Raw genomic sequence first — 13,053 nt, 5'->3', positions numbered from 1 at the left:
TTTCTGTATATCCAGACCTTGATGCAAGTCTCCAGATTTTTTCACCACCCTTTGAGGGCCAGACCGGTAAAGCTATACTTATATTAATTTATCCTGGATATTGAAAGCTCTTACCAAATTGTGACTTAAATAAGCACATCCAGTTTTCATCTTTACAGGATCAGGTCACAGAAAACAAATACAAAACTGCAAACAATTTGAAAGGGAAAAATAATTCAGACAAAACATCCATTCTGAAATGTTTCAAATAATTTTATTAAACAATCAGGTTTTACATGTCATCAGACCTAAACCCTGAAGTGCAAAAAATGTTTCTGAGGTATTAAGACTGGAGGAAAACAGGCACAGTATTGGTTGTTAGGGGTACCACACTAGTGGTAGAGTGGACATTCTGTGAACAACAGGCATTTATACAGCATTTTCAGGATCAGAGAAAACTGAGAACAGAGTATTCATCTTTAGTCTGGAGAGCCAAAGCGCCCTGATCATTAGCCAGTTGTATCACACGAACAAAAACACAGACATGATTAACACAGGGTAATGAAAAATATCAATGAGGTGTTTCTAGACCACTATGTACAGTACATGAAAATGGAATTCTGAATCAACTGCTGAATTTGTGACCAAAATCCCAACTGCCTATCCAGTCCAGCTTAATGTATGTTGTGTCTACTGTGGCTTCCCTAGTACCAGGTTTTTTGTCTATTCCAAGCAGCTTCACCACTACCCTTTGCTCCTGTTTGAATGGACATGGTCACTCACTCAATTCAGGTACGTCTGAGGTTTATCAGATTAGTTAGTCAACAGTATAGTAATGCTGGTAGCCTGTTATTCTTCTAGTTGCCCTCTTCCCCTCATCCATGTAGTGAAGATATTCCATGGGGAATATCTGCTGAAGTGTTGATCTACAACTCTTTATGTAGATAATGGAAAGCATTATCTGAGAACTGTGAAACTCATGCAGAAAACTGGCCCTTGCAAATGAGGATGTGAGTTTTACTCAAATTAACTGCTGAACTGGGCTCCAAAAATAATTCTGAATGAGGAAGGTTTTATTATTATTTGTTTGTATTATTTGCTCAAGGAGAGGGGGAAAAAAAGGGAGCTTTCTCTTTTCTTCCCCTTGGAACAACTCACAGGGTTAGAATTTAACTAGAAGCTACAGTAGTTTTGATTGTGTGCAGAACTAACTTTATGCTGAACTTTAGTTAGGTTTAAAGCTCTCATTCACATTCTCACTCGATGATTTTGGTGGAAAAGTTTTTCCACTTCCATGAAAACTGCAGCATGGTTCCCTGGGACCAAGTGCAATTCATCTTAAACCACTTGATTCAGAAGGATACCCAGCCAAATTCTGCCCTGCATTACCTTATGGGCTATAACCAGAATTCAGTGGAAGACATACCAAAAGAAAAGATTTCCAAATGAGTAATAAGCAAAAGTCACTCATTATACTGAGTCTCTCTGTGGTTCTCTTTAGCTAATATAGAGGAGAAAAGTTCCTCCTGAGCCACAGTCGTTTTTCAAATTTGTGGTGCAAAATGTGACAAAACAGAAGTGGCCCTTATCTTACTAAGCGTGTATGAACTTATAAATGCTTCCGACTGTGTCAGGTTTTGCATAAGAATGGCATAGTTGGAAAAGTTCTCATCTTAAGCATCTTCAGCTTTAATACCTTACTGAGAAGCTGGAGACACAAATTTTATTGTCAGTACACCCATGGGCATAATGTCGTATAGTCTGATCACAAACAATTGAAATTTTCATAATTTCCTAGAATTGTTACCAATATCACTGCTGCTTATCTATACAATAATGTCTAGCAAGTCTAAAAGTAAAGAATATCTAGAATGGAAGCTGGATATAGCCAGAATGTTGCCTTGTTATTTTTTAATGGAAGTATATTTTATGGACAAGAAAGGCAACTCCAAAGTGCATGTAAATCACCACTTTCAGTTGAAAACTGGGTTTCGGATGCCATTCAAAACCGAGGTGTTGGGCCACTTTCTGCGCAGAAGAGTTAAGGAACATATGAAAAAGAAAATGCTTGTGATTCCTAGGATAACCACACTTGAAATCAGTGTGCTGGTGACTGAGTTCAGCTGGAAAGGAGGTCCATTTGGATTAGCTGCATGGAGAACAAAAATGCACAGGTAGGGTCTGGTTAGAATCTTTCAGCAGTGGCAAATACTTCTGTCTGCTCATTACAATATGTTATATACAGAATAATTACAAGTAGAAACAAAAACTGAACTGCAAAGTGACACCTGCATACTTCAATAATGCTAAGTAAACTTAAAAAAACCAGTTCGTTCTTTCAATACCCATCATGCTGGGGATAAAGAGTGAGGGTACTACTAAGGCATAATCCCTCATGCTTAGTGACTGATCTTGATATGTGCTATTTAAGGCAAGACTATCACTGTCCAAAAACTATCAAGGCAGAGGTATAAAGACTTGCAGCCTACAAGTTAATGAAAGGATTTTTTTCCCTGATATCCTGCTTAGCCACCTCTCAGTCTAAAGGGTATAAAAATCCTGAGAAGGCATACCTAATATCAGATTTCTGAGCTACTCCAGGCTTTTCTGTGCCCCTTGACAGAAGGCCCCTTAACATGTTTATCAGGTCTTACACAGGAAAAGTAGTAACATATGCATTTACTGTTTAATGTGGTTCAACTTACTGTCTGTGGGCCAAACCCAGTACTGGAACACATTCATCTAAACTGTACCATTTGTTTCAGTAGGAAACACAAAGACCCATTCAAGCCGTAGCTGCTACCCAATGCACCAGCATGTGTTTCTGCCTAAGAGCTGTATTTACCATTACCAGTGCCAGAGAGCAAGGTGAAATGACAAAGCAGCTGCTAAAGGGAAACAAGACTGCTCCTCCCAGAACCAGATTCCTGCCTCCTGCCTTCACACCACCAATCCCTCCATCGTCTCTCAAAGCAGAAAAAAAAAAAAAAATCTGTAATCAGGTGGCCCTCCCCTTCTCCACTCTCTGCTACCTTCTGACCTCACTTACCAATCTTCTCTCCACAACAGTCGTAGTCCTACCTTGCTCTACCTCTGCACTCCCCTCTGGGACTGCAACAGGCTGTTGCTGTGAGAGGGAAGAAGAGGGATGCAGCTCACACTTCATGGGAATGAAAGGTAGCAGCCATAATCACAGCAAGCTGCGTGTAGCAACTGGGGAAGAATTTCACTTTTTTTTTTTTTCGATACCTAGTCATATCATGGGTAGAAATACACCAGGAAACAGTTCATTACAAGGAAAACTTGGTTTCCACAGCAGGAAGGAGAAGTAGCTGCTTCTATGGGGTCTCAACAGTTGACTGAGAAGGGAACAGATAGCTACTTGAGCTCTGAGGACAGGGTAAGGTTGCTTGTGCCAGTGGGTCCACTTTGAGCAAGTAAGAGGTGAGATGGCCCAATGGACCGCACTCCTGCTTACCTAAATTTGAACATCCTTCCCTAGCCATTAGCTACTGATCTTTAGAAGTAGACAACAGTAACAGAAAGGCTGCAACAAGTCCTCCAGCTGACCAAAGGAGAACCACCTTAACCTTCAGAGACTTGATCTCCCTTGCAGCCTATCTCCTTCATCACCCTAGCAGAGATAGTGAGTTCTATCCAAGCTTCCGCCATAGGCTGTTCATGTGGTTAAATGCCAAGAAAACAGGAGCTGAAGCGGGCTCTTCCGACTTTGAGCTATGAACCGAGCTGGACTGCACCATAATTACCATTTTGCTGTTCAACTCTTCTGTTGCATGAGCAGATTTTACTGCTTATATCTGTAATTTTACTTCTGGCAGCTGCAATGTTCCCTCACGCTCGTATGTCACAGTAGTGGATTTTCATTTCAATTCCATTGTGGGGATTAGAAGTCGCTACATTGGTGGGGCCAGGTACACAAATTAAATTGAGTATTTCAGATTCACCAATTGCTTTCTTTATAGCATGTCAGTATGTACTCATTTAAATGACAAAAACAATCCAAAAAGCATTCCAGCTCAGTGCAGAGTCTGAATGCTTTACCTACCCAGTTCTGTTGCACTCATATAAACCCTTTCTTTTGCATTTCTTGGAATTGTGATTAACTTACCAAGCTGTGAATTGTTGGTTGGTGTCTCATCTGTATAAAATATAAAAATGAGTGCATTATATTTTACAAACACCTCTGCCTCTCCCCTCCCCACCTGGAACACAAAAGCCAATAGTCCTAGCTTTATTTTCAAGACATATCAGCTATACTTGCAACATTGACTAGTAGCTGTTAACATGTCTGGCAGAATCAGGACAGCAACATTAATTACAAGAAGTTTCTTCATTTTTAATGTGAGCACACCAATATAAAGCTACTTGTATTCTGAGGCAACTCTCCCCCCACCTCAACACACACACACACACACACACACACACACACAGACACACACACACACAGACACACACAGACACACACAGAGTACAGGAACCACTTACTTGAAAAGGTTCCCAATTCTATTCTGTCCCTTTTAATAAAAACACAATCATAAGTATGATACTATAAGCAAGTTCCTTCACTGATAACTGTATTACAGGAGGACATATATGGACAAAATATTTTAACCCAAGGTTTCAAGTAAAAATACCTTAGTGACCACAAACGATTACAAAAATGCCCTCTCTCCATGCACAGTTTTCTCTTGACAGTAATAGAGTGACATGATATTCAGGGACACACTTTTATTTTGCTCTCAGTTTTTGCTTACTTACCATTGTCCATCTCAAGACTATACTCCTTGTCATTGTTTTCACTTTTTTGTGTGTTCAACTCCTAAGCATAGCTGACACATACATTTATTTTGAGCAGCTGTCTTATATTTTTAAGTGAGACATCCATTAAAAGCTATACAACTTCACCTTCACAAGCAGGTACCTCCTTTGTTTCCATACCCATAGACTAAAACATTTTCTTCTGTGTATTTCTCCTGCAATGACTTATTTTAGATTAACAAGTAAGAATATTGTTTCTCTGAAAAGAACAGTGTAAGAAACAAGAGCTCAGAAATACACAGGAGAAGGACTTGGTCATTTGTAGTAGTATTACTCAGTTCCTATCAAGATAATTATATAAACAGTTTTGTTACTAGAGCAATTGGTGACCAGAATAATGGGAAAAGCTGGCTAACTCAAGGTGCCTCTGCAGAGATTTTGAAATGCATGGGACCAGCCCTGGGAGTGATGCAACACCAATCTAAATGAGGAAAGTGAAGGGCTGCACATTCATACAAATGCAGCCACATGTCTTGGTACTGGAGGATATACTGTGGTCAGTCAGGTGGATGAGGCCTTATTAGCTCTGTACAAACGTAGCTGACTAAAACTGGACCACAGCTGGCCTTGAAAATAGCACAACTACCTCCATGCAGCACTGCCCCAGAGATGGCGAGTCCTCCCAGAGTGAGCTAGCCCTGCACCCATGGCATACGTCATCCACAAACCAGTTAGCTCCAGTCAACTTGAAATTCTCATAACCTGCCCCCTTTTCTATGCTCGACTATAGTATACATGAACCTCACACTATTAATAAACTCATTTTCACAATGTGAAGGGGCAATGTGAGGAAATACTTCCCTCTTTTTACTCTAGAAGGAAAAGTGAAGTACAAGTCAGACTAAGTGACTCACGCAATATCACTCAGCAAATTTGCAGCAGAGTCCAGAACTGAATCTCAGCTTTTTGGAGCCTTGCCTGTCAAGCCACATTTGTATCAGCAGGAGCAAGATGCTCCAAAAACATCCTATAGAGATTCAGATATCTGTCTAATCTATAAAAACCATTAGCTACATATCTCAACTGAGAGACACTCCAAAAATGATTACTTTCCCTTTTCAACCCTATTGATGTTTTCACTAGGGATCACACAACAGCTGTCAACAAGTTTATATATAAAATAGTCTACTCTTACTTTGGGATCATTACACACTCCTGGACAGAACTTTGTTTGCTTGAAATCATGGAGTATTAAAAGGTTATTGACTTTATTTTTTAATTTGAAGAAGAAAAAAAAAACCCTCACAGAATTTGAACTGTAAGTTGTATTACTTAATCGGGATTGCTTAGATAACAAGCTTTATCTAGTTTCCATTCCTTGACTAAGGTAGCATTTCTCTAACAAATGTTTGCCTGGGCAAATCTGTCATTCATTTCCCGTAAGTACTCACACATGCAACTTTGAAGTTCTTTTTACTTTTTGTTGACTGATCAGATGACAACAGCAAGGGCACTCAATGGGGGCCATGTATAATGCAGGAAAAAATATTAGTTGCAATTGCAGAAATGCTGATTATTATTCAGTGTATTCTGCTTTTAAAAATGGTCTCTCACTAGATGGTTCCTTACTCTGACAGGTCAGTTTTGTCTTTGTATATGTGGGGGCAACCACGTTGCATGTAAAAGAGGAAGGATTTTATTCTCAAGGTGTTTCAGTTATTTTTCCTACATGGGATTCAGTCCTGTCTGGCCTCTCTAAATCTGAAACTGCTGAAAGCAGTTGCTTAATTGCAACTACTAGGAATGTCTGTAAGTAGAATTAAAAAAAAAAAAAAAAGAATTTAATATTTTCTCTTTGCTTTGTTGTCAACAGTGGTCACAAATATTTTTCAGAGACTGCAGGCTACATTTAGAGTTTCTTCTCTTAAATCTCTGGGAATAAAAATGCAAATCTATGGAGTTTCACCCTAAATCTAAAAGAAATCAGATTTTGGCCAGCTCTGTTTAGAAATACAGCGTGTTTGTCCTATTTCTTTCTCTACAGCTGAAGTCTAAGCATAGCATGTATTAGTTTTATGCAGCACTGATAAAAACCCTAAGAAGAAGCTGGAAGAGATGGTGAATAGAAAGTGACAGTGAATATTCATTACCTGCCAAATCATTTATTTTTCCATATCTCCAATCTGATCTCAGAATTTAAATTGAGATGTTGTACATGGTACCTTAAATTCCATAATCTTCAGTGAAATCTGACAAAAAGGAAGTCAACCCACCGAGTTCGGACTTTTATAATGGCTTTACGTGCATAACCATATTCCACAGTGATTCTACTGGGAGTAGGGAGGAATGCAAGAGCCGAACATAAATATTAGCTCAGAAATTGTACCAAAGACTCCAACGGTAGTTTAAAAACAAAAAACAAACAAAAAAAAAACAACAAAAAAACACCCAGCCCCCCGCCCCCCAAACAGCCTCCCCTCCCCTGCAAAATACCCAGCAAACTCATGGAGAATCCAGCCTCTGAGTCACTGCAAATTCTCATTAAACTGCCAAGCATTTTCCCAGGTTTTTTAAAATCCAGCAATAAATAGAAAAAGTTTGCTCATTCCTACCGCTCCTTGTAATGATGGGGCCGGCAGAGATTACAGCATTGCCAGAGGTGCTCTGAGGGCTGCCAGTTGTTCTCCTGTTGGCATCTCTTCTTTCTCTGTTACTGCAGATCTGAGCAGTTAATCAAAACAATCAGTTTCAGAGTAGAATGGAATTATTGCCCTTCTGTGCTTCCAGTTTTAATGTAAGCTCTTTTATAAGCAATACTACAACTTTGATTTTATTTCTTAGTATGCATTAAATTACTTTGCAATAAAAACAGCTGCAACATTCCCTAGAAGTGCATCTTGTAAATGTCTGGCTTCCAGTTGTATTTTGCCTCATTTCATTTACAGAATTGCACTGCTGTCATGTACAAGATCCATCTTATAGTATATTAAATTTTCAGCAGTTAATTTCCCAAAGCTTTGTTTACAGCCAGTTTTCCCAGTAATGTTTTTTGCTTGACTAGGGATAGAAAAGATGCTATAATCCCTATTCTAACAAACTTCTCAAATTGAGGTTCACACATTTTCCAGAGAGTTCTAAATAGCAACAAAGTAATGACCCACATTAAAACGATCTCCAGCACTGTATCATCTGGAACCCATCTTTAATTAACATTTCTAAGTTTTTCATCTATCTTAATCTTGGGCACTGAAATAAGAGCATTTATCTAATTTCAAAACCTTCAGAACATAGGTTCAATAGAAACAATAAATTGTTTAAACATAAAAGTATAAAATAATGTCAAAAGCATAACAAAGTAGTAACACCTTAAAATTCTAAATGGAAAGTCATTCAGTGGGAAATGATACTACATTCTGAAGACATCAGCACTGAATATTCCATGTTTATTCAAATGTTTCAATTTCCCAAATATATTTGTTGGTCCCAGTGTTCCTAAAATGATGCAGTCTTTGAACTGACACATCCTCATGAACTTTGAAGTTCAACAGAAGAACAATTTCTAAACTATAAGGAAGGCTATAATGAAATATAGGGAAAGTGGTGAAGAGTTTTATTCACCATCAGAAATTCTTTCAAATTTTCCTCGTCAGGATCACAACACCTAGTACACCGTTAATTTTTCCATAATTAGTAATTTCCATTATTCTAAGATATTTATATTCAACCGCTGTGATTGTGGATACTTTGGTTTTCAGATGCTATGCTAAGAATATCAGCTCTTAAGCTATCTCAGAGTGGTTACTTTAAATAACAAATTAAGGACCAAATCATGAGAAGATCTTTTCTCCCAAGCTCAACAACCTGTGCTTTGCAGGTCCAGTATTATTCCACCTGTGGATGATAATATGCATTTCCCTGTTTTTCATCGGTTGTTTTACATTCCTTCAGACACAAGACAGACATCCCTACTTCAGACTCTGAAAGTTGTCTTCCTTCTGCGCCATCCAAGCAGCCTTTGCATTTGCATGCAGAATAATTCCAAAGTGTGTCTATTTCATATCCACATAATTAACAGCAAATTCCATCCACCCAACTTACTGGCACAAGAAAGGGACAGTCATCTGCTCTGCACAGCTTTGTCACACAGTGAAGGAAGACTGTAGACATCTTCTGGTTCTTGTGCTTCACAAAACGGAACACCTCAAAGGAAAACCGGCCCATTTGGCTCTTGCCATTTTCAATTATGGTGGTCTGTGGGTCCTTGTCACAGCTAATTTTTGTAGAGAAGATTAAAACTAGGATGAGCACTTATATCGTTGCTTTTTGAAGCCCGTAGCTGAGAGTAAGGTAACTTACTTAGCAAACTTAATGCTTTAGCTCCACGCAAAGGAACACAGAACTGTAACACTATATGGGCAGCCATGATCGCTCGGTTTAGGCTGTACAATGCTTGCTGAAATGTACTGCTACAAAACAGTCCAGTTTTGCTTTGCAACATCACAGCTACAACCAAGAAACCATTTAATTCCAGTGCCCAAAGAAATTTGAGACCTGAAGCAAAAAGTAATCAGATATGCTAACTGCTATACACAGGTAACCCCAAATGAAGTGGCATCTCCAGCAACCACCACTGATGAGATTTAAACCAAGATACTGTCAAGATGCTATTTATTTTTTCAAAATTCCAACTCAAGGAAATATATTATCATTGAAAGCAGCAGCAGGAGTATATATTTATCTTTAATCATTTGCTTATATGCTTTCCTGAACTGGGGTCTATGATGTTTTACATCATTGTCATTCACTGCAAGGGTACCTACCTACCTGCCTTTGGCAAAATAAAGACTAATGTAGCCATTTAGTTTGGAGGTTCCTAGGATCTCCACTAGATCCATTTTAGAGGTATGCTTCGCCACTTTCATAATTCTCATGACTGTGCACTTATTTCTGATGTGTATGTTCACAAACGGGGTAAGTTCTGACATGTTATCTGTAAGTGCAATCCTTGGACCTCTCAGTTAATATTGCTCAGATTTCCAAATAGTTTAGACCACCACCAAAGAGATTTGTAACTGTGATTTTGAAGTGTTTGCATAAGACCTACCTCAAAAAAAGATCATATCGAAGATCATCGCTAGGATTACCAGATGGTGTGGTGTAACAGTAGTCCATCAAAACATTCCACCTGCACAAGAAGCAAAGTGATAAATGATCAGGGAACAGATAATGGTAAGAGTAGGAGCGGAGAGTCAGGGAAAAAAGATTAAAGCACAGTAGAGGCAGGTATGCAGACTGATAATGCAGTTTGTTACACTGAAGCCAAGTTGTTATATTTAGAAAGTCATCCTGCATTCCCACTACGTCATCTGTTTTTATCCTTGACTTACAAAACTAAGCAGCATAAGCCATAGCAGCAGAATGATACAAATCATTAATCTGGTTTCATGCAAGTCAAACACTATACAGTACTTCCTACCAGTCTATTTGTTATCCACCTCCCTACAGAAGTCATGGCCATGCAGGACCAGAAATCAAAATCCTACTGCTTTTTAAAAGCTCGCGAGTTTTTTATTTGATCTCATGGAGAATCTCTCTTAAAAAACAGGAATATGAGGTTTAGAGCACAATTCAGGAAAACGTTCATAAAGAGAAACAGCAGCAAGACATGCATTCAGCTTGAAGTACAAGATTTCCTTCGGCCAAGAGGAACAATTATCAAACACAAACCACTCTTTTAACCTACAAAAGGCTATGAGGAGAGACAGTTGCTTACAAGTCAGAATAAATTTACAATCCCAAGAGCTGAAAAACTGGCAAGGCAAGAAATAACATCCTTTCTGGTACCTGCCATCAAGGTTGGTTGCTCTCACAGCTGCATATATTTTGGTTTTCAAAGGTAAACCCGTACTTGGGATAAGGAGCTGCTGGCTGTAGGTTGAATCCTGAAAAACAAACATTGTCTCAGTGTACCAGAAATCCCACTGTGACAACTGAGGGGTACCTGTCCTTATTTATAAACTGAACTCCATCTGATTTTTTTGACATTTCTTTATAGGGCTGTCATTTACTTTGTCCTCTTTACAGGAAGAAGCAAAAAACAGTGCAAGAGCACTTCCCTGCCAGTTTGTCTGTAAATATCATCATCACTTGACTGGCCTTATCCTACACAACTATTTTAGAGAATCTGTCTATTTATGATTTCATCAAGTGGTTTTACCATTGATTAAGAAAAAGTACCCTTCACAAAGAGGTCATTGCAAGGCAGCACGTCAGTATATCCCCCATCGCCTAACACAGCAGCTGATGCATTTTCTAGAGTAGCAGCTTGACTGGGCTGACACGCTGAGCCCTCTACCAGAAAAGATTCTTATGGTCCTTTGGCTTACTGAAGACTCTAATGCCTTTTGAGTTTCATACATCTCAAATTGTAGGAGAACAGACATACTCTGATAGCTGAAATGTAGCTTTCATGGAAGCTGGCTTGTTGAAGGTTAAGTGACAAAATATTTTCATCTATATTTCAAAAATTCTGTTCCAAGAAAACTACACACAACAAAAAGAAGTTGGGGATTTTCCCCAGGCAAATACATACTGCTGTTTTATTATGCTCTGTCACAGAATGTCAGTTTTTCATCATAGGCTGAATCATTAATATCACACCTAACAATGACCTACAGACATAATTCAGCATATCAAAATTCACTTACAGGTAATGTCACTTAAATAGGTTGCTATTCCAGAAAGTATAGGGAATCCACATGTTGAGAAAGGCCTCCTACAAGAGGTCAAAGCACTCAAGACAATAAAAATTTGTAAAGCAGGATTTTGAAAGTGCCACAGTAAAACTAGGTTCAGTGTGGCAGGCAAAACCAAGAGTAGCAGCAGATAGCACAATGAAAGAATAAGTATGTAGAAGATGTGATTTTTTCAAAGTGAACCAAGCCAAAATTTACAGCTAGCCCCATATTCAGCCTCCTCAGTATTGGAGGCCTGGGGAGCCATGTTTGCACACACAGACCAATTTTGTAACACATTAAAGCAGTTCATCTCTTTAAAAGAGCACGTCCACCACTTGAATCTGCCAACCTTGGCAATATTATTCATACTACGAAAGTACCTACTACTTGAGTAGATAATATGATTGAAATCAGAAGAATAAAACACCATTATTCATGGTCAACTTGTAAATTCATTGGGATAGAGTGAAAACTTATCTTTTCAGCTGGTATGCGAAAAACAAAGGCACTTTTTCAGTACAAATATTAACATCATTTTTAGCCTAGTGTTTGCAGAATTAGGTCCTGAAGGGCACCAACAAACAAGCAGTGGTCAATTCTCACACTTGCAGAGAAATTTGAAAGCCCCTCCCCACCACAAACAAATCTTTTTGCTCACAAGTTTATTTAAGAATGAGAGAAATATAATCTTCATTTTAACACATTATAGGTTGTTATTCAGAGCTCTGCTCTGTCAAACAAACATGATTTTTTTTTTTAAAAACATGCCTTTGGAAAGTGTCCTGTTACAATATTTATAGCTCATTATATTCAAAGTATAAAGCATTGACTTTTAAATCAGGTGCATGAATTATAACTCAACATCATGATGGCATGAATAATAATGCAAAAAATCAGATTTATAATTTACAAAAATGTTGCTTGACAGATTGAAAAATTGATATTTAAATCAGGTTTTTAAAATGTATGAATAAAAATTTTAATCAACACCAAAATATCATTTCAGGGATTAATGTTGCTGTTAAGTAGAGGTCCGTGCATTTTTCTGGTTTTACTGTCACCATCCATATTCATATAATAAAAGTTTATACAATAATGCATATTCAAGTTAAGTTATTTAAAAAGTTAAGAAAGAAGTGTTGTTTGAAAGCTGTTATTAAAATTTTTGACCCTTAAAACCATGAAAAATCATGCGATGAGGTAGCATGTACGGTGTACTATAGACTTGGAATGAATCCCACATCCCTCACTACAATTACAGATGATCAAAACACTGTCATGAAGCTTGAGCATAAAAATACTCCAGCAAAAGTGCTACAGTTTATTGCTAAGGGAATAGGTCTAGAAAATTTTTTACAGAATTCCACAGCGAGTAGTCTCCAGATCAGTACAGTGTACCTGTGCACATACACAGAAATATGAACACAGGCACATTCACATATATATATAATAAATGCAAACACCAGAAATATGAACTCTGAAGCATGATTATTATTATTACAACTGATTATTTACACAGCACTGGAACCTGAAAAGACAGAGCTTTAAACTCAGGAAC

The 13,053-nt window shown here is 38.2% G+C and overlaps 1 protein-coding gene across 1 annotated transcript in view; it reads right to left on the bottom strand.

The window, feature by feature from the left end:
- Positions 1-231: 231 nt before the first annotated feature.
- ZPLD1 (zona pellucida like domain containing 1) overlaps positions 232-13,053 on the bottom strand; it is a 34,926-nt gene continuing 22,104 nt past the window's right edge. The window contains exons 8-13 of the mRNA XM_064521582.1: positions 10,603-10,700; positions 9,863-9,943; positions 8,857-9,028; positions 7,371-7,479; positions 4,109-4,138; positions 232-2,128 (exon numbers count right to left, since the gene is read on the bottom strand). Coding sequence (XP_064377652.1) covers positions 1,953-2,128; positions 4,109-4,138; positions 7,371-7,479; positions 8,857-9,028; positions 9,863-9,943; positions 10,603-10,700 — 666 coding nt within the window. The 3' untranslated portion in view covers positions 232-1,952. The remainder of the gene's footprint in view (positions 2,129-4,108; positions 4,139-7,370; positions 7,480-8,856; positions 9,029-9,862; positions 9,944-10,602; positions 10,701-13,053) is intronic.

This window comes from Dromaius novaehollandiae, chromosome 1, assembly GCF_036370855.1.
Source record: "Dromaius novaehollandiae isolate bDroNov1 chromosome 1, bDroNov1.hap1, whole genome shotgun sequence".
NCBI classification, from domain to species: domain Eukaryota; kingdom Metazoa; phylum Chordata; class Aves; order Casuariiformes; family Dromaiidae; genus Dromaius; species Dromaius novaehollandiae.
Note: the sequence above shows the minus strand (reverse complement) of the source record. Positions and strands in the feature narration are given on the sequence as shown.